Genomic DNA, 22,705 nt, shown 5'->3' on the forward strand with positions numbered 1-22,705 from the left:
ACTTAGCCTCACAGTCATAAGTGTAAAGTGAGTCGAGTAGGGGGCCGAGCACACAGCCTTGTACTGATTGTGGAGGAGACGATGTTTCCAATCCAAACCGATGAGGGTCTGCAAGTGAGCAAATTGAGGATCCAGTTGCACGAGGATGTATTGAGGACAGAGCCGTAAAGCTTATTGATTAGTTTTGAGGGGATGGTAGTGTTGAATTCAGAACTGTAGTCAATGAAGAGCATCCTGATGTATGCATCTTTACTGTAAAGATGTTCCAGGGCTGAGTGAAGAGCTAATGAAATGGCACCTGCTGTTGACTTGTTATGATGATAGACAAATTGGAGTGAATCAGACAGGAGTTGACATGTTTCATCATCAACCTCTCAGAGCACTTGATCACAGTGGATCTCAGTGCTATTGTACAATAGAAATTGAAGCAGTTTACCGCAGTCTTCTAGGGCACTGGTATGATTGAAGTCTGTGGGTACCTTAGACCACCAAAACAACAAGTTAGATATCAGAAAACACTCCAGCTAGCACAGGTCTCGGCCAGGTACACCATCTAGACTAGGTGCTTTCCCTGGGTTCATTCTCCTGAAGGATACTCATGTCGGCCTCAGAGACTGAAATCACAAGGGCGTTGGGAGTTTGTGAAGGTGCTTCCATGGTTTTTCAGTCAAAGTGAGCATAAAGGGCATTGAGCTGACCTGGGAGTGAAACCTTGTTGTCACATATGCCATTTTGTTTTACTTTGTAGGAAGTGATAGAATTCAGACCTGCCACAGCTAGCGAGCATCCTTCTGTAATTCCAGTTTGGTCAGGAATTTCCACTTCACATTTGAGATAGCTTTCTGGAGGTCATACCAGGACCTCTTGTACTTTACTTAGCTGCCTGAATGGAATGCCCCTAATCTGGCTCTCAGCAGATTGCAGATCTCTTCATTCATTCAGAAATTCTGGTTGGGGAAGACCAAATGATTTTGTGGGGACACACTTGTCGATGAGTGAACTTATAAAGTCCGTGACAATCATAGTATATTCATTCTGATCCTCTGATAATTCTTGAACACAGCCCAATCCATTGACTCGAAGCAATCATGTAACCACTCCTCTGCCTCGCATGACCACCTCATTGTTGTTCTTACCTCTGGAGCTTTGCTCCTTAGCCTCTGCCTATATACAGGTAGGAGGAGGATAGCCAGTTTATCAGATTTCCTGAAATGCAGTCTGGGGTTGGAACCATTGGCATTCCTGATCGTAGTATAACAGTGGTCGAGTGTGTATGGCCCTAGTGCTGCAGGTGATATGTTGATGATAATTGGACAAAAATTTCTTCAAGCAAGCTGGGACTTCTATAATTTGAAAGGCATCAGGATAGGTTGTTTCTCGTTTGCTAATCACGGCACTCAATACATCGAGTGCTTGCTTAACATCTGCCTTTGGCAGTATGTAAACTGTGGTCAGGATCACAGAGAAGAACTCTCTTGGTAAGTACAACCATTGGCACTTAATCATTGCATGTTCCAAGTCAGGTGAACAAGAGTGCATGTAACAAGATCGCTACATCCATGAAGAGTTTACCATGAAACACAGACCCCACCTCATGCCTTTTCTGAATCGGTCCGTCCAGTGATTGAGAAACCCTCTGCAGCACCATACCCAGCAGGTCCAGAATGAATCATGCCTCCATGGAACAGAGAATGCAGCAATCCTTCATTTCCCTCTGATACAACAATCTTGTCCTTGTTCTCCAGTGACTGTACATTTACTAACAAGATGCTGGGTAGAGGAAGTTTTCAACCCCAATGCCTTAAACTGGCTTGAAGTCCTCTCCTCCTCCCTCTCATCCAGTGCTGGCGATGTACTTTTGTTTGCTCAAAGGTGCTATACTTGCATTCCTGACAGCCAAGTCTGCAGAGTCCTTCAGAAGATTGTTAAATCGCTAATTTCATAGATGGTTCAAAAGTACATTTCTTAAAGGAAATTACAGGCTGCAGATTGTAGCAAGTGTTCAGAAATTTCTAGAAATCAGACTCTCTGTCCACATGCTAGTAGATCCTGTTGTTTAGAATCTCCTCCAGTAACTTTCCCATTACTGATGTCAGGCTGACTGGGCTGTAGTTCCCTGGCTTGTCCTTGCTACCGTTCATAAATAAGAAAGTAACATTAGCCACTTCACAGTCTTAGGTAGTTTTGCCAATGGCTAATGATAATGGAAATATCGCCATAAGGGACTTCACGATTTCTTCTCTAGTCTCCCACAAGGTCCTAGGATACAATCAGTCAGAATTGGGGAGTTCTCCACCTTAATATGCTGTAAGGCTGCAAATATCTCCTCGCTGATACAAATGTCCTCCAAAAATCTCCATTTGTTTCCCTCATCTCTTGAGGAACCATGATTTTCTCCTCAGTAAACACTGTGAAGAAATATTTATTAAAAATCTCATCCATCTCTCCTGCAGCTCAACACATAGGCAGCCCTACTGATCTCTCAGGAGGCCTACTCTCTCCATAGCCTCCCTTCTTTCTTAAGATACACCTAAAACTGCTTCCTAATTTATGGTTCAGACCACTGATGCTCCGCACAGTAGAATCAAGACATGTCTGGTTTGATTATTGCATGAACTCAGTCATCATCGGTTAATACTGTATAAAACAAAAGCACAAAGATCATTTATAATTTTCATTTAATTCATAACAATTTCTCATAGAATTGATAACTGACCATTAAATCAACAAAATCATGCTTAGTTTTAAAATGAGTTATTTTAATCTAGAGTATCTCCACAGATTTGTACATTGACATCAAAATACTTACAGATCCAGCTGACGTACATTGGTATTATGATCTATTATAAATATCAACTTCAGTAATTTTTCAACCATGCAACAATGACATTAAACAGTAAAGCAGAATTAATTTGTTGAAAACAGCACTAAAATCTATGGAGAGCTTTTAAAAAATGCTAGTTGGGCATTATCAAATGTTTTGTGGACTGTGAAAAATGTTCTATTTTTAACTTTAAAATAATCACATTTAAAAAAATATTTGTGGCTGTCACTACAAGTGACTCAGGGGCAAGATGAATACTCAGAATGGAGATCTCAGCACATCTTACAGGCTCCCAAGATACTGCCATTGTTACTCCTGTCTCAATCAGAGTTGACCCTCTCTACGTGGACTTGTATTTTGTCAATGGATATGTTGATTATCATTGTATCATTTCAGTTTAAACTACAATTCACCAAATGGCAGCACCCTCACCTCTGTTAACCGTCACCTCATAGCCATTACAGTATAATTGGAGAAGTTCTGCATCACTTAGAACTGTTACTTGCAGATGAATTATTGAAGTGGAATGCATAATGGTTTTACTGAGAATTGGTACTGCTGTCTAGGCCGTACCACCTTTATTCAGTGCCACTGCAGCCCTTTCATAGTGATGTTAACTCACTGCTGCGTACAGAATCACAGGGTGGTTACGGTACAGGTGCTGGGTCCACCACAGATCAATGCATCACTTCCCCGAAATCTCCCTAAATTCTATCCTGTAGGATACTCATAGAGATTTCTTTGGACTCTACAATCGACTCTGCCCCATTACCCACTTTGGCAGTGCGTTCTCAATCACCAATGCTCAAAACACATTCCTGATATATCTTCTGGTTCTTTCTCCAATTCTCTTCATTCTGTATCCCCAGTTCTTGAACCTTCCTCCAATGGGACGTTTCTATTTACGTACTGAATCAATCGCACCAGCCTCACTGAGCCTTGACCTTCCATGATTTTAAACATCTTTATTAGATCCTTGGCTATCCCCTCAGTTCTAAGGAGAACAACCTCAGCTTGTCCAATCTATCCATAGAACTAAAGCCCTCATCTCCAAAATCATTTGAGCAAACCTCTACAAAGCCTTTGATGTCTCTCCTGGAGTATGGTGCCAAGAATTGACTTAGAAGAGGGAGCACTGTGTCTCCTCAATGATGGGCTATCACAGTACCATTTAAATGTGGTGAATGTTTCTGTCCTTTATTAGCTGGATGAATTGATTGATTTGTGGAGAAAAAGCTTCAACTTGGCATTATTTTTACATATGCATTTTAAAAATAATTTAGGCTAAAGGGGCAATGGAAAATTCGGCAGCCCATTCCATAAAATCTGGCTAAGGTTGCACTTAAATGGTGACCTACACACCCAATAACAACAGACCTTCCAAAGATTAGATCTTCTTCCTGGTGAATCACAAAAATTAGACAACACAGGAGGCAACCATTTGCCCATTGTGCTGTGTTGGTCAAGTTAGAACACTCCAGCCCAATCTCACCTTTCAGCATTGGGTCTGTTTTCCTGCAGGTCACAGCTCCCCTTTAGGTTGGTTCTGGACCCTGTAATATACCACCTTCCCTCTAAACCACTATTCTTTGGAGACCACACATATTTTCATACACCTCAGTTAAACAGCAGGTTGGTGAAGCTAGTACAGCTGCACAGTCAGAGCCCCAGTGACCTAGGTTTGATCCAGTCCTATGTGTGTGGGGTCCTGATTTCCTCCCAAATCCAACATGTGGCTCAGAAGACTAATTAGCCACTGTAAATTGCGTGTGGTATGCAGGCCGGGGGGGGGGGGGATCGGAGGGGGTGCAGTTGATGATGTGTGGGGAGGATAATACAGTGTCAGTGTAATGGAGCTCTGGATGGTCAGTGCAGACTCAGTGAGCTGAAAGCTACCTTTAATGCTGGATGAACAAAACTCCCCTTGGCTTTCTCTGTTTCAAAGAAAACTACCTACCTACTTCCCTCGTATTTTATTCTCTGTTATGCCTAATAAGTGAAGGCATCCCACGTGCCTTTTCAACTTCCTTCCATACCAATTCGCTACCTTTAAGGATCCATTGGTATCTGCTAGCCTCCCACCCCTCACTACCTATGCCTTGTATGTCCCTAAATGCATAACCTCACAATTTAGCCCCATTTGTCACTTCCCTGCCCGCCTGAGCAGCCACCTGCATCCTGCTGCACACTAAAACTTCGCCCTCTCTCGTCCTTGAAAGGTTAAAATACTAAAGACAACTTCTCTTTTAAAGTTTAAAAGAGTAGAGACAACTTGCTTGGTTCAGACAGCTAAAGACAACTTGCTTGTTTTCTCCTTCCAGTTTCTGGGATCGACTTAGATGAGGAACCTGAGATGTATGATTGTTAGAACATAAACTGACGATGTACAAGACGATGACAGGTAGGGAAATCAGGATCACTTCCAGTAAATTGGTGGGATATAGTTTGAGGCAGGGTATATTACTGATGCCCAATCAAGTAGGTATTATCCCCAATTAAAACATTTGATTTTATTGCTGCCTTAAAGATCAAATACGTTCCTGATGAAAAGTAACATTGCACTTGCCATATCAAACATAAAACAAATCTTCTAGGAAAGGTGAGTCGGTATGGAAGAATTGGTTTGCTGTTTCTCAGGGAAATGGGTATCGGTGAAACAACCTCAAATTAAATACCACAACCAGATTTTAGGTCTTTTGTGTTGGTGCCCACCCCACTCTACCCGTATCATTTTTCAACAATTGAACTTCTAAATCAAAATACAGGAAAACCACATCAGAACTTGACCTTAGGTCTTCCTGAGTGTACATTACAATTTTCCTGGACAAACACCTTGTTATACTACCTCAATGCAGTTGCAAATTCCATTCTATTCCTGCCCAATGTCAATTATCCCAGTGAGAGATTCTTCCCTATTCTCTGCATAACTTGGAACAATTTAGCTGTTCATTCACTTGGAGTTTTTTTAGTTTTTCTAAAATAGACTTTTCTGCTTTGCTAGAAGTTTATTGAAGGGAGAAACAACTGAACATGAAAAACATTGATTTTCAATCAAACTTTAAATACTTCCAGGAGATAAAAACATGGAAAAATAGTATAGGATTAGGACAAAGAGAACTAGCAACAGGAGGAGAGATTATTTACAAATGGTCATTTTCCTTACTTCAGGCAGGACTTTAGATTTATTGCGGCAATAATAATTTAATTGAATTAAATATGCTATCACAATGAGAGAAACTTCCAAAGGGGTGTTCATGTATAGTCAGCTGAGGTTAACTTCAACTGTTGTGGAATAAACACTTGTAAACAATAAGGTGTAGTGATACAATCAGAGCAACTTAACTGGGTTTTTTACTTCTCTCTGATACTGGCTCTCAAATTGTAGTAGTAAATATTACTTGACAAAAGTATTTAACATTGTGTCATATTTTAAAAGTAACACAAATAAAAGCATGAGACTGAAATTCCAATCCTTTATTTTGTTTAGAAAATAGTTTTAACTTTATAAAGTAATGTTATGATGCTTTTAACAGTTGGACTTGGAATTTCAATCTCTGGTCCATAGCTCGATTAATTTCTCAGACATTTTGAATTTTATAACAGCACCAAATGCATTCACAAGCAGCATCCAAAGTTCTGCTTTAAAAAGTTACACATTACTCCACTCAGGGCTTTGAACGTGCTGTATATGGCATCTAGTCTAAAAGTGAGCTCACCAACAGAACATCCATGGCATTATAATTGTTCATTAGGTAGAAACGTCTTGAGAAGCAGCATGATTTGGTTTCAGATAAAACCGCACACTCCCTTTACCCACAAAGAATAGGAAATTCTCATCTTCAGCACGGTAATCTGCTCCTTCCTCTGCTCTCAATCAGAAGCTACTGATAAGGGCAGGACAACCAGATGAGGTGCTCAGAGAATGAGATCGTTAAATATTTACAGGTTAAGTTACCAGTGGGACAGTTCAGCTAGAGGGTGCTGACATGAAAAACAGTTGAAAGAAAATTTGGCTTCACCATCGGTTTTCAGAAATTAACAAGGGAAAACAATTAGTCCTCTGAAGAAGTACTTCAATCACTATCGGACTCATCCTGGTACTTCGATTTATTGGCACGGCCATTTTGTAAAGGCATCTCTTCATAATCACTCCTAATAAAGAAAATTCAAATGTTACTGAACAAAAACACAACTTTTAAAAGTTCTGACTCAAACAATTAAATTAGATTTAACAGTATAGTTTTCACCATTTCAACCAAACTTATAAAATGCCAACAAGCATTATTTTAGTAATTCAGACCTCAAGCTACACCTGCAAAGAGAGACGTGGTATATTTGTCACACATAGTTTGCACTCGACTGATCCCAGCCACATGCTGTGGGTAACAGTCAGGAGGGGAAAGTACAAGAAGCAGGTGCTAGAGAGTACCCCAGTGGCTGTCCCCCTTAACAATAAGTACTCCTGTTTGAGTACTGTTGAGGGGGACGGCCTACCTGGGGGAAACAACAGTGACCGCACCTCTGGCACAGAGTCTGGCCCTGTGGCTCAAAGGGGTCGGGAAAGGAAGAGGATGGCAGCAGTGATAGGGGACTCTATAGTTAGGGGGTCAAACAGGCGATTCTGTGGACTCAGGAAAGAAGCGCGGATGGTAGTTTGTCTCCCAGGTGCCAGGGTCCAGGATGTTTCTGATCGCATCCACAATATCCTGAAGTGGGAAGGAGAACAGCCAGAGATCGTGGTATGTATTGGTACCAACGACATAGGTAGGAAAAGGGAGGAGATCCTGAAAACAGACTTCAGGGAGTTAGGAAAGAAATTGAGAAGCAGAACTTCAAAGGTAGTAATCTCATGATTACTGCCTGTGCCACGCGACAGTGAGTATAGGAATAGAGTGAAATGGAGCATAAATGCGTGGCTGAGGGATTGGAGCAGGAGGCAGGGATTCAGATTTCTGAATCATTGGGACCTCTTCTGGGGCAGGTGTGACCTGTACAAAAAGGACGGGTTGCACTTGAATCCCAGGGGTACCAATATCCTAACGGGAAGGTTTGCTAAGGCTACTGGGGAGACTTTAAACGAGAATTGCTGGGGGCTGGGAACCGAACTGAAGTGACGGAGGAAAGGGAGCTTGCCTCACAAATACAGAAAGCTTGGAGAAAGTGCAAAAGGGAGGATAGGCAGGTGATAGAGAAGAGACGTGCTCAGACCGATGGTTTGAGATGTGTCCATTTCAATGCAAGGAGTATTATGAATAAAGCAGATGAGCTTAGAGTGTGGAACAGCACTTGGAGCTGTGATGCTGTGGCCATTACAGAGACTTGGATGGCTCAGGGGCAGGAATGGCTACTTCAAGTGCCAGGCTTTAGATGTTTCAGAAAGGACAGGGAGGGAGGCAAAAGAGGTGGGGGCGTGGCACTGTTGATCAGAGATAGTGTCACGGCTGTAGAAAAGGAGGAAGTCATGGAGGGATTGTCTACTAAGTCTCTGTGTGTGGAAATTAGGAATATGAATGGGTCAATAACACTACTGGGTGTTTTTTATAGACCACCCAATAGCAACAGGGACATGGAAGAGCAGATAGTGAGACAGATTCTGGAAAAGAGTAATAATAATAGGGTTGTTGTGGTGGGAGATTTTAATTTCCCAAATATTGACTGGTATCTCCCAAGAGTGAGGGGTTTAGATGGAGTGGAATTTGTTAGGTGTGTTCAGGAAGGTTTCTTGACACAATATGTAGAGAAGTCTACAAGAGGAGAGGCTGTATTGATGTGGTATTGGAAAATAAACCTGGTCAGGTGTCAGGTCTCTCAGTGGGAGGGCATTTTGGAGATAGTGATCACAATTCTATCTCCTTTACCATAGCACTGGAGAGGGATTGGAACAGACAAGTTACGGAAGTGTTTAATTGGAGTAAGGGGAAATATGAAGCTATCAGGCAGGAACTTGGAAGCATAAATTGGAATCAGATGTTCTCAGGGAAATGTGGCAAATGTTCAGGGGATATTTGCATGGGGTTCTGAGTAGGTACGTTCCAATGAGACATGGAAATGATGGTAGGGTACAAGATCCGTGGTGTACAAAGGCTGTTGTAAATCTAGTCAAGGAGAAAAGAAAAGCTTACAAAAGGTTAAAAAAACTAGGTAATGATAGGAATCTAGAAGATTATAAGGCTAGCAGGAAGGAGCTTAAGAAGGGGCCATGAGAAGAGCTTGGCGGACAGGATTAAGGAAAACCCCAAGGCATTCTACAAGTATATGAGGAGCAAGAGGATAAGACGTGGGAGAATAGGACCAATCAAGTGTGACAGTGGAAAGTGTGTATGGAACCGGAGGAAATACAAACGTTTGTAGCAGAGGTACTTAATGAATACTTTGCTTTAGTATTCACTACGGAAAAGGAACTTGTCGATTCTAGGGATGGCTTGCAGTGGACTGAAAAGCTTGAGCGTGTAGATATTAAGGAAGAGGATGTGCTGGAGCTTTTGGAAAGCATCAAATTGGATAAGTCACCAGGACCGGACAGGATGTACCCCAGACTACTGTGGGAAGCGAGGGAGGAGATTTTGAGCCTCTGGCAATGATCTTTGCATCATCAATAAGGACGGGAGAGGTTCTGGAGGATTGGAGGGTTGCAGATGTTGTTCCTTTATTCAGGAAAGGGAGTAGAGATAGCCCAGGAAATTATAGACCAGGGAATCTTACCTCAGTGGTTGGTAAGTTGATGGAGAAGATCCTGAGAGGCAGGATTTATGAACATTTGGGGAGACGTAATATGATTAGGAATAACCAGCATGGCTTTGTCAAAGGCAGGTCATGTCTTATGAGCCTGATTGAATTTTTTGAGGATGTGACTAAACACATTGATGGAGGTAGAGCCATAGCTGTAGTGTATATGGATTTTAGCAAGGCATTTGATAAGGTACCCCATGCAAAGTAAGGAGACATGGGATCCAATGGGACATTGCTTTGTGGATCCAGAACTGGCTTGCCCACAGAAGGCGAAGTGTGGTTGTAGACTGGTCATATTCTGCATTGAAGTCGGTGACCAGTGGTGTGCCTCAGGGATCTGTTCTAGGACACCCTACTCTTTGGATTTTTATAAATGACCTGGATGAGGAAGTGGAAGGATGGGTTAGTAAATTTGCTTATGACACAAAGGTTGGGGGTGTTGTGGATTGTGTGGAGGGCCGTCAGAGGTTACAATGGGACATTGATAGGATGCAAAACTGGGCTGAGAAGTGGCAGATGGCTTTCAACCCAGATAAGTGTGAGGTGATTCATTTTGGTAGGTCAAATATGATGGCAGAATATAACATTAATGGTAAGACTCTTGGCAGTGTGGAGGATCAGAGGGATTTTGGGGTCTGAGTCCACAGGACACTCAAAGCTGCTACGCAGGTTGACTCTGTGGTTAAGAAGGCATACGGTGCATTGGCCTTCATCAATCGTGGGACTGAGTTTAGGAGCTGAGAGGTAATGTTGCATCTATATAGGACCCTGGTCAGACCCCACTTGGAGTCCTGTGCTCAATTCTGGTCGCCTCACTAGAGGAAGGATACGGAAACCATAGAAAGGGTGCGGAGGAGATTTACAAGGATGTTGCCTGGATTGGGGAGCATGCCTTATGACACTTATGAACTCGGCCTTTTCTCCTTGGAACGACGGAGGATGAGAGGTGACCTGACAGAGGTGTACAAGGTAATGAGAGGCATTGTTCATGTGCAGTGGTCCTCAACCTCCGTGTCCGCCTCTGATCTGGGCCGACATTTACGTGCCGGGCGGTACCTAATTAATTAGCTTGTTTATTTCGGCTTTTTTCTTAAAGATGTGCTGAGTGCATTCCGGCCATCGCTGCACCACTGCATTCATCACGGCAATGTATTGGTCCGCGGCCCGGAGGTTGGGGATCGCTGATCATGTGGATAGTCAGAGGCTTTTCCCCAGGGCTGAAATGGTTAGCACGAGAGGGCATAGTTTTAAGGTGCTTGGAAGCAGATACGGAGGAGATGTCAGGGGTGAATTTTTTTTTTTATGCAGAGAGTGAAATGGGTTGCCGGCTGTGGTGGAGGCAGAAACGATAGGGTCTTTTAAGATACTCCTGGATGGCTACATGGAGCTTAGAAAAATAGAGGGCTATGGGTAAAGCCTAGGTAGTTCTAAGTTCGGGACATGTTCGGCACAGCTTTGTGGGCTAAACGGCCTGTATTGTGCTGCAGGTTTTCTATGATTCTATGCAGAGATTACATGCCAGACGCATACTCCAACCGAGGACTGATAAACCAATTTTGACCACTTAGCAGGATCTTAGGAAAATCCAAGCTCAATGACAATCTTCACCTTCTGATCCAAACACCATGGTTTTAAACCTTGGCGTTAATTGTTAAAACTGCAGCAAAAGCCCGAAAAAAACTTTGCTCCCTTTTGTCAAAGGCTGACTTATTTAACACCATGAATGATACAGACCGTCATCCCAACCATCCACTGTCATTCTCCCAAGCACACTCCACCCTTGCCCCTTGCACATAGTAAATACACATATACTCACAATTTCATCATCGGTCATGTCTTGTGTAACCTGCAGCTATGGACTCCACAGTTGTGAACCTTTATACCAATCATTACCTCAGATCAAGTGATGCATTTGCAGTCATTCACTTATTTACCCTACAAGCTCAGGGGTATCATAAGAAAAGTGGCAAAATAAAAGGCAAGACAGGAATGCAACGGCACAACTTTAAGTACTTTTCCAAAGAGGCTGAATTGGAAATTATCAACTTTCCTACCATGGCTTTAGGTGGAAGCTACCATAATAAAAACAATTGTTCCGAGATGAGATTTTCTTAGAACACAACAGCAAAATAAACTTGATTTAAAAGCAAAGTGCAATGTTGAACCTTAAACCATGAATAGTACTTAACTCACCCATAAATCACATCATCATCAGAATCATTTAACATGGAAAAGGCCGGGTTATCCTTTAGCTGGGATTCTAAGGAAGAAGAAGATAATTTTCTCAGCAAATGCTGTTAGAAAATGACTGAATGAGATACTTCAAATTGGATAAGCAAAACCTGTACGCCTTAGGAATTTGGGAGGAAACCGGGACACCTGCAGGAAGCCCACATGGTCACAGGGAGAACACACAAACTCAATGTTTATGAAAGACAATGTGCCAAAGACATTCTTTATGACCCTATCTACCTGTGATGTTCTTTCATAGAATTATGGATCTGTATTCCCAGATCGCTCTGTTCTACCACACTTCTCAGCTCCCCACCGCTCACCGTGTAATCCCTACCCTGGTTTGTCCGTCCAAAATGCAACTTCTCACCCTTGTCTACATTAACTTCCATCTGCTATTTTTCAGTCCATTCTTTCAGCTGGTCCAGATCCTGCTGCAAACTTTGACAGCCTTCCTCACTGTCCACTACATTCCCAGTCATGGTGTCATCCATAAATCTGCAGATCCAGTTTACCACATTATCATCATCATCATTGATACAGATGACAAACAACAATGGACCCAGCACCGATCCTTGTGGCACTCCACTAGTCACAGGACTCCAGTCAGAGATGCAACCATCTACTACCACTGTCTGGCTTCTCCTGTGAACGTAATATCTAATCCATCTTGAACACTAAGCTAAACCTTCTCAACCAACCTCCCATGCGGGACCTTGTCAAATTGCTTGTTAAAGTCCATGTAGACAACATCCACAGCCTTGCCGTCATTGACTTTCCTGGTAGCTTCCTCGAACAACTCTACAAGGTTGGTTAGAGACAATCTACCTATGCACAAAGCCATGTTAACTATCCCTAATCAGTCCATGTCTAGCCAAACACTTCTATATCCGGTCCCTTAAAATACCTTCCAATAACTTACCCATGACTGACCACCCTATAATTTCGCAGCTTATTCTTAGAGTCTTCATTTTAAAAAATTGAACAACATCAGCAATCCTCTAGCACCCCATCCATTTCTAAAGATGTTTTAAATATCTCTGTTAGGACCTCTGCAATTTTTGCACCAGCCTCCCACAAGGTCTGAGAGGACACCTGAGGATTTATCCATCCAAATTTGTCACAAGTCAGCAAACACCTCATTCTCTGTATCCTGTATAAAGTCCATGACCTCACTGCTGTTTGCCTCACTTCTATAGACTGTGTCTGTCTCCCAAGTAAATACTGATGCAAAAATCCAGTTAAGATCTCCCCCATCTCTTTTGGCTCCATGCATAGATTACCACTCTGATCTTCAAGAAGAGCAATTTTATCCCTTGGTATCTTTTAGCTCTTCATTTATCTGTAGAAGCCATTGGGATTCTCTGCGAGAGCAACTCCTCCCTACTTTAAGCTCTCCTGATTTCTTTCTTAATTGCTCACTTGCACTTCTTGTACTCCTCAAGTATCTCATTTGTTACTTGCTGCTTATACCTCCTTTCATAGGGCCTCAGTATCTCTTGAAAACCAAGACACCCTAAACTTGCTATCGTTGCCTTTTATTCTGACAGGAACACATAAACTGTGTACTCTCAAAATTTCACTTTTGAAGGCCTCCCACATACCAAGCACACCTTGGCCAGAAAACAACCTGTCCCAATCCATTTTAGATACCATCAAAATTGGCCCTTCTCCAATTTAGAATCTCAAGCCAATGTCCAGACCTATCCTTATCCATAATTATCTTGAAACTAATGGCATTGTGATCACAAAAATCAAACTGTTCCCCTACTTAAACTTGTCACCTCTCCTATTTCATTTCCTATTAGCAGATCCACTATTGCACTCTCTCTAGTTGGGACTTCTATTCATTGATTAAGGAAACTTTCCTGAACACATCTGACAAACTTTACCCCATCCAGCCCTTTTACAGAATGAGAGTCCCAGTCAAAATGTGGAAACTTAAAATCATCTACTATCACAACCTTATGTTTCTCTCAACTGTCTGCAAACTCTCTACAAATTTGCTCCTTTATATCCTACTGACTAATGGGTAGTCTATAATATAATCCCATTAACACAGTAATCCTTCTTGACTGATTTTAGTATTCACTCTTGTCCTCTCTTCAATTCTGCTCGGTGATTAGACTCTTGATTCCCCACCTAACACATTGCAACCGTTATTGCAATATCAATGCCTCAATTATACTTATTTTCCATATCTTTTGTTACCCTGCCTGTGCCACATAGTAAAACACTGCATTCCAGACTTTAACCACCTTCTAGATGAGAAGGTTCTTCCTCAGATCCTCTCTCAACCTTTTACCACTTATCTTGTATCCTCTCATTTTAAATTCTCTTTTCTATTGGGCAAGGTTTCTTACTATACCCTATGTCTCCCATTATTTTGTACATGTCTGTCGAGCCTCTTCTGCTCCAAGTTAAAGGCAAGGACCTTCAGGATTGTGATCTCAGCGCTGCTACCTGTATCACGTGCTAATGAGTCCAGAAATAGCAAGATTATACAGGTTAAAACCCGGCTAAGGAGTTGGTGTATAGGGAAGGGCAGAAGATCTTTGGATGACTGGGCTCTCTTCCAGGGAAGGTGGGACCCGTACAGAACAGGTGGTTTGCACCTGAACTAGAAGGGAAGGTTTGCGACTGCTGCATGGGGGAGGGTTTAAACTAGAGTTGCAAGGGATGGGAACCAGCGTGCCAGAACACAGTGGAGAAGTTGTGCAGACAGATGCTGTTTAGTCCCCAGACAAAGTCAGGAATCAAAAGATTGAGCATGGTGCAACTAATGTCCTGAGCAGCATATATTCAAAGCAAGGAGTATCACAAGAAAGGCAGATGAGATAAGGGCATAGATCAACGCCTGGAATTACAATATTGTAGCCATTAGTGAGACTTGGTTGCAGGAGGGGCAACTCAGTGTTGCAGGGTTTTGTTGTTTTAGATGTGACAGAGCCACAGGGATTAAATGAGGAGAGGTGGTGTTACTAGTCAGGGAAAGTGATCATGCAGGACAGACTGGAGAACTCATCTAGTGAGGCATTATGGGTGGAACTGAGAAATCAGAAGGATATAACCTCATTAATGGGGCTGTATTACAAACCACCCACCAGTCCGAAGAACTTAGAGGAACAAACTTTCAGAGAGATCACAGACAGAAGATTGTTACAGTAGGTGATTTTAACTTTCCACATTTTGACTGGGACTCCCATACTGTAAAAGGGCTAGATGGGAGAGAGTTTTTCAAATCTGTTCATGAAAGTTGTCTTAAGAAGTCCCAATGAGAGAGTGCACTATATCTGATCTGCTATTAGAAAATGAGACAGGGCAGGTAATAGGTTTGTGTTGGAGAACACTTTGCGGCTAGTGACCACAATGTCATTAGTTTCAAAGTAAATATGCAAAAAGGTAAGTCTGGTCTGCAGGCTGAGATTCTAAATTGGAGAAAGGCCAATTGTGATGGTATCAGAAAGGATCTGGCAATTGTGTACTGGTACAGGCTGTTTTCTGACAGAAGTGCACTTGCAAAGTGGAGGGCCTTCAAAAGCAGAATTTTGAGAGTATACACCCGTCAGAATAAAAGGTACAGATAACAGATGTAGGGAACCTTTGTTTTCAAGAGATATTGCGACCCTGGTTAATAAAAAAAAAGGAGATGCATAGCAGGTATAGGCAGGTACGAACAAATGGGGTGCTTATGGAGTGTAGGTAATGCAAAAGAACACATAAGAAAGAAATCAGGGGGACTAAAAGAAGGCAAGAGGTTGGCCTAGCAAACAAGGTGAAGGAGAATCCAAAGGGATTCTACAGATACGTAAAAGGATTGCAAGGGACAAAACTGGACCTCTGGAAGATCAGAATGGTATTCCATGTGTGGAGCCAAAAGAGGTAGGAGAGATCTTAAATAATCTTTTTGCATCTGTATTTACTCAGGAAACAGACACGGACTATTGAAGTGAGGCATAGTGGCAACAACTTCATGGACCCTGTACAGATTAGAGGAGGAGTTGTTTGCTGTCATGAGGCAAATTAGGGTGAACAAATCCTGAGGGCCTGACAAGGTGTTCCCTTGGACCCTGCAGGAGACAAGTGCAGAAACTGCCGAAGCCCTAGCAGAGATATTTAGAAACATAGAAAACCTACAGGCCCTTCGGCCCACAACGCTGTGCTGAACATGCACTTACTTTAGAAATTACCGAGGGTTACCCATAGCCCTCATTTTTCTGAGCTCCATGTACCTATCCAGAAGTTTCTTAGAACACCCTATCGTATCCATCTCCACCACCGTCACCGGCAGCCCATTCCACACACTCACCACTCTGCATAAAATACTTATCTCTGACATCTCCTCTGTACCTACTTCCAAGCACTTTAAAACTGTGCCCTCTCATGTTAGCAATTTCATCCCTGGAATAAAGCCTCTGACTATCCACATGATCAATGCCTCTCGTCATCTTATACACCTCTATCAGGTCACCTCTCATTCTCTGTCGCTCCAAGGAGAAAAGGCCGAGTTCACTCAACCTGTTCTCATAAGGCATGCTCCCCAATCCAGGCAACATCCTTGTAAATCTCCTCTGCACCCTTTCTATGGTTTCCACATCCTTCCTGTAGTGAGGTGACCAGAACTGAGCACAATACTCTAAGTGGGGTCTGACCAGGGTCCTATATAGAACATAGACTAGTACAGCACAGTACAGGCCTTTTGGCCCACAATGTTGTGCCGACCCTTAAACCCTGCCTCCCATATAACCCCCCACCTTAAACTCCTCCATATACCTGTCTAGTAGTCTCTTAAATTTCACTAGTGTATCTGCCTCCACCACTGACTCAGGCAGTGCATTCCACGCACCAACCACTCTCTGAGTAAAAAACCTTCCTCTAATATCCCCCTTGAACTTCCCACCCCTTACCTTAAAGCCATGTCCTCTTGTACTGAGTAGTGGTGCCCTGGGGAAGTGGCGCTGGCTGTCCACTCTATCTATTCCTCTTATATAGCTGCAACATTACCTCTCGGCTCCTAAACTCAATCCCATGGTTGATGAAGGCCAATGCACCGTATGCCTTCTTAACCACACAGTCAACCTGCACAGCAGCTTTGAGTGTCTTATGGACTTGGTCCCTCTGATACCCCACACTGCCAAGAGTCTTACCATTAATACTACATTCTGCCATCATACTTGACCTACTAAAATGAACCACCTCACACTTATCAGGGTTGAACTCCATCTGCCACTTCTCAGCCCAGTCTTGCATCCCATCGATGTCCTGCTGTAACTCCTGACAGCTCTCCACACTATCCACACACCCCCAACCTTTGTGTCATCAATAAATTTACTAACCCATCCCTCCACTTCTTCATCCAGGTTATTTATAAAAATCATGAAGGGGTCTCAGAACAGATCCTGAGGCACACCACTGGTCACTGATCTCTATGCAGAATATGACCCGTCTACAGCCACCCTTTGCCTTCTGTGGGCAAGCCAGTTCCGAATTCACAAAGCAATGTCCCCTTGGATCCTATGCCTCCTTACTTTCTCAATAAGCCTTGCATGGGGTACCTTATCAAATGCCTTGCTGAAATCCATACACTACATCTACGGCTCTACCTTCATCAATGTGTTTTGTCACATCCTCAAAAAATTCAATCAGGCTCGTAAGGCACGACTTGCCTTTGACAAAGCCATGCTGACTATTCTTAATCATATTATGCCTCTCCAAATGTTCATAAATCCTCAGGACCTTCTCCATCAACTTACCAACCGCTGAAGTAAGACTCACTGGTCTGTAATTTCCTGGACTATCTCTACTCCCTTTCTTGAATAAGAGAACAACATCTTCAACCTTCCAATCCTCTAAAACCTCTCCTGTCCCCATTGATGATGCAAAGATCATTGCCAGAGGCTCAGCAATCTCCTTCCTCGCCTCCCACAGTAGCCTCGGGTACATCTCGTCCAGTCCCAGTGACTTAACCAACTCAATGCTTTCCAAAAGCTCCAGCGCATCCTCTTACTTAATATCTATATGTTCAAACTTTTCAGTCCACTGTAAGTCATCCCTACAATCGCCAAGATCCTTTTCCGTAGTGAACACTGAAGCAAAGTATTCATTAAGTACCTTTGCTATCTCCTCAGGTTCGATACATACTTTCCCACTGCTACACTTGATTGGTCTTATTCTCACATGTCTTATCCTCTTGCTCTTCACATATTTGTAGAATGCCTTGGGATTTTCCTTAATCCTGCCCGCTGAAGCCTTCTCATAGCCCCTTCTCGCTCCCCTAATTTCATTCTTATGCTCCTTCCTGCTAGCCTTATAATCTTCTAGATCTCTATCATTACCTAGTCTTTTTGAACCTTTCGTAAGCTTTTCTCTTCTTCTTGAATAGATTTACAACAGCTTTTGTACACCACGGTTCCTGTACCCTACCATCCTTTCCCTGTCTCATTGGAACGTACCTATGCAGAACGCCACGCAAATATCCCCTGAACATTTGCCACATTTCAGCCGTACATTTCCCTGAGAAATTTATTTAAATAGATGATCCTTTAAATAAGGATATTTAAATCATTCTTCGCGACAGTTGAGTTACCAGAGGATTTTCCGCTGTTCAAGAAAGACTCTTAAAAATAAAGCAAAGTTATAGGCTGGTGAGCCTGACATCAGTAGTGGGAAAGTTATTGGAAGGTATTCTGAGGGACCATATATATTTAGAGATAGACATGAACTGATTAAGGATATTCAACATGGCTTCATCATGGTAAGTCATGTCTATCTCTAAAGAGTATTTTGAGGAAGTTACCAGGAAAACAGATGAAGGTAAGGCAGTAGATGTTGTTTACATGGACTTTAGTAAGGCATCATCTGAAAAGGTTCCGCATGAGAGGTTGATCAAGTTGGTCTCTTGACATTCAAGATGAGGTAGTAAATTGGATTAGACATTGGCTTTATGGAAAAAGCTAGAGGGTGGTAGTAGATGGTTGCCTCTCTGATTAAAGGCCTGTGACTAGCAGATTGCCACAGGGATCGTTGCTGGGTCCGTGTTGTTTGTCATCTGCAGTAAATGGGTATAATGATTGGTGTGGATGGGGTGAGACAAAGGACCTGATTCTGTGCTGTATAACCTCACCCACGTTCTCTGGTTTCAGACGGATTGCCACACATCACTAATGGGCCCTACCCTTCCCATGGTTAGCCTTTTGCCTTCAATATGTTTGCTATATTTGTATAGACAATTTGGACAAGAGTGTATAACACTTGGTTAGTGAGTCTGCAGATGATACTAACATAAGTGGTATTGTAATTAATTAGTGAAGAAATTTATCAAAACTTACAGGGTGGGGGGTTTGATTAGTTTGGTAAGTGGGCAGATGACATTCAGTGTAGCATTTTTGGAATCCAAACCAGTATAGAACTGATACAGTGATGGTAAGGCCCTGGGAAGTCTTGTGGAATTAAGAGACCTTGGAGCATAGTTTGCTGAAAGCAGCATCACAGGTAGACTGTACGGGCTTGGTCACCCTGTTATAGGAAAGACATCGTTAGGTTGGAAAAAGTTCCAAGAAGATTTACAGAAACGTTGCCAGAACTTGAGGACTGAATTATAGAGAAATGTTGGACAGGCACGTAGGAAACTTTATTCCTTGGTGTATAGGAGACTCAGGGATGACATTATAGATGTGTACAAAATCACAAGGGACTTAGATAGGGTGAATACATAGTGCAACACTATTACAGCTCAGGGCATTCTGAAATTTCCGGAAGCATCTGTAAGGAGTTTGTATGTTCTCCGCATGAACTGTGTGGATTTCCATCAGGTACTCCAGTTTTCTCCAATATTCTAAGGACGAACTGGTTAATTGGTCATTGTAAATTGTCCTGTGATAAAGCTAGTATTAAATAGGTGGATTGCTGGGTGGTGTGGCTCATTGGACTGGAGTGGCCTGTTCTGTGTTGTAGCTCTGATTAGACAGATAGATAGAGCCTTTTCCTCCCCAAGAGAAAGGGAATCAGAAAATAGAGTGTTTAAACTGAGAGGTGAGACAGGTTGAGATGGTACAATGACAACATTTAAAATGCCTACACAAGTATATGGATAGGAAAGGTTTAGAAGGATACAGACTGAACAAAAGCAAATGTGGCTATTTTATATTAGTATCTTGCTGAGCACGGACAGGTTGAGCCAGGGGATCTGTTTCCATATGGTATGACTCTGAAAAAACTCTCAGTACACATTTATGCGCATTGCTGCTGCTTATGAGGCCTGCTGTGGGCTGCTAGCTTAGCATAACTTGGAACAGAGAACATACTCAAAAGTAACCCAAGTGTTATTGATGCACTTTTCAACATCGTTTGCTTAAAAAAAACAAGCTTTCTTTGTATGTGGCCAAAGAATAACCACTCCCAAATAAAATCAAATCGCTCAAATAATTACTTATGGTTCTATGCTGTTCTGGTCACCTAGCTATAGGAAGGATGTGATTAGCTGGGAAGGATGCAGAAAGGATTTACAATGATGTTGCCGGGACCAGAGAGCTTGAACTATTGGGAGAGACCGAGTAGGCTGGGACTTGCTATCCAAGAGTGAAGGAGGCTGAGGGGTGACGGTGTAGAGGTTCATGAAATTATAAGGGGCATAGATAAGTGGATGGTTACAGTCTTTTTCACAGGGGGGGGGGGGGGAGGTTGTTCTAAAACAAGAGGACCTAAGATTTAAGGACTACAGGTTTAAGGCAAGAAGGAAAATATTTAAAAGTGGTACTGTGGGGTAACTTTTTCCACACAGAGTGGAGGGTATGTGGAACAAACTGCCAGAGGAATTAGCAGATACAGGGGCACTTACAATGTTTAAAAGACATTTGAAAAAGTACATGGATGGGAAGCTTCAGATGGATATGGGAATTAAACTCATCATAGACAAGTTGGGCCAAAGGACTGTACTAAGCTGTAAAACCTCAAGATCCTATTAACATGCTGACTGAATTCTATTCATACAACTACTGAAGGATGGCTTTGTGTTTCACCTGGAACCTTCGCATTGTCATGTTCATACAAAGGCTACCCGAACATTGTTTTAAATTACACGTACCATACACAGCATTCTTCGAGGGGGAATACACATATGCCAGTGTATAGAGATAGAAGTTCAGTAGGCCATAGAAGGATAGAAACTCAGCTGGTAACACTTGTAAAGGAAGACAAGCAAATGCACAGAATTTCCTAAGTATACATTATTCACCCATTGGCTTGAAGTAATCTGCACAAGATCATGTTAGCTTCCATAATCTTGCGCTATGAAAGCCTTTCTAGACTTTCCTGAACAACTAGATGTAACTTCCCAGTCTCCACACTTCCCAACAATTTCATATACTTCAGCCTGATTATCCAATTTAAAAAATTGATACATCCCTCTCCCATTGTACTTCTTCTGAAAATTACCTGCCAGAACTTATACTGGCTCTAATGCAAGTAGAACAAAGCACATTTCCTTTTGTTCAACGTTATTGGAGATAAAGATAAGGTACAATAAAGGATATAGTTCTGATAATGAGTTGAAAGCTCTGCTACAAAGTTATCTTGCAGGACGTTAGCTCCAAACCTCAGATACAATATGACAATGCTGAAAAAGAATACAAAATTAAATCAAAACTTGATCTGTTGTAAAAACATCACATTTTTGTAATATTCCAGCACATTCTCTTTCTTAACCTTGGCATGTTCTAGCATTTCACCCCATTTTACAGTGTCCCCATAAATGTCAAGATCTCCCTCACTGGTGTATACTGAAGCAAAGTATTCATTAAGGAGCACCCTTTCCTCCTCCGACTCTCCAGGCGCATGCTTCCTCTTCTACTCCTGATCTCACTCTCATCATCCTCTTGTTCTTCACATACATGTTGAGGTTTTTCGAAATCTCACTCACCAAAGCCTTCTCATGTCCCCTGCTAGCTCTCCTAAATCCATTTTTCAGCTCCTTCCTGGCTACCTCGTAACTCTCCAGCACCCAGTCTGATCCTTGCTTCCTAAACCTTAAATAAGCTTCTTTCTTCCTCTTGACTAGATGCTCCGCATCCCTTGTCAACTGTGGTTCCTTCACCCCACCATCCTTTCCACTAATTTGCCTTCATGATGAGACTGGATATAACAGAACATAGAACAGTAATGTACAGGAACAGGCCCTTCAGCCCACGATCTATGTGCCGACCCTGATAACAATTTAACTTAATTCCATCTGCCTGCACATGGTCTAAATCCCTCCATTCTTTGCATATTCACGTGCTGAATAGCTCTTAAACATAGTTATCATACCTGCTCGTCCCCACTCCCCTGACACTGTGTTTCAGTTGTCAACCTCCTCTGTGTACAAACAACCTTGCCTCATAAACCTCCATTGAACTTCCCACCTCGAGTTCAAGTTTAAGTGTAATTCTCAAACAACCATACACACGTAAACAGCTAAACAAAATAAAATTCCTCCAGGGCCAAGGTGCAAAATACAGTACACACAGCACATATAGTTACAATAGCACATCAAGTCTTAAAAATAATATTTTGAGTGGCATGGTCTTAAGACTGATGGTGCAAGGGATGTTATTCTGGAAACACGTTTCTGCAAGAACATGCACGCAGCAGTTCTTCATCTTGCTCTGGGTCAGCTGCAATCTAGCTTGTCTTCCAGGTAGCAGCATGGAGAGCCAACAGACAGAGACCAGCCCCAACCTAGCATAGAATCTAGTTTGCCTCCCGCACCTTTGTCCTCTCCCATGCCATGTCCCCTGGGTGGCTGCAACAGGTGACAATGTGGCATGAGGACTTGGTTTGTGTAACAACCTGAGACCACACAGCTCCTTTGCTGTCAATCTCATCAATAAACCAGGCTTGGATTATTTAGTATTAACAATGTCCAACTGGGTCTTGCAATCACAA

General features: G+C 42.4%; 1 protein-coding gene across 3 annotated transcripts in view; it reads right to left on the reverse strand.

Annotated features, from left to right (window-relative positions):
• Positions 1 to 2,738: 2,738 nt before the first annotated feature.
• tmem181 (transmembrane protein 181) overlaps positions 2,739 to 22,705 on the reverse strand; it is a 137,798-nt gene continuing 117,831 nt past the window's right edge. For all 3 annotated transcript variants that reach the window (XM_072265941.1, XM_072265942.1, XM_072265944.1), the window contains exons 14-17: positions 21,316 to 21,398; positions 20,868 to 20,957; positions 11,747 to 11,813; positions 2,739 to 6,976 (exon numbers count right to left, since the gene is read on the reverse strand). In XM_072265941.1, coding sequence (XP_072122042.1) covers positions 6,898 to 6,976; positions 11,747 to 11,813; positions 20,868 to 20,957; positions 21,316 to 21,398 — 319 coding nt within the window. In that variant the 3' untranslated portion in view covers positions 2,739 to 6,897. The remainder of the gene's footprint in view (positions 6,977 to 11,746; positions 11,814 to 20,867; positions 20,958 to 21,315; positions 21,399 to 22,705) is intronic.

The sequence above is a fragment of the Mobula birostris genome, chromosome 8 (genome assembly GCF_030028105.1).
Source record: "Mobula birostris isolate sMobBir1 chromosome 8, sMobBir1.hap1, whole genome shotgun sequence".
NCBI classification, from domain to species: domain Eukaryota; kingdom Metazoa; phylum Chordata; class Chondrichthyes; order Myliobatiformes; family Myliobatidae; genus Mobula; species Mobula birostris.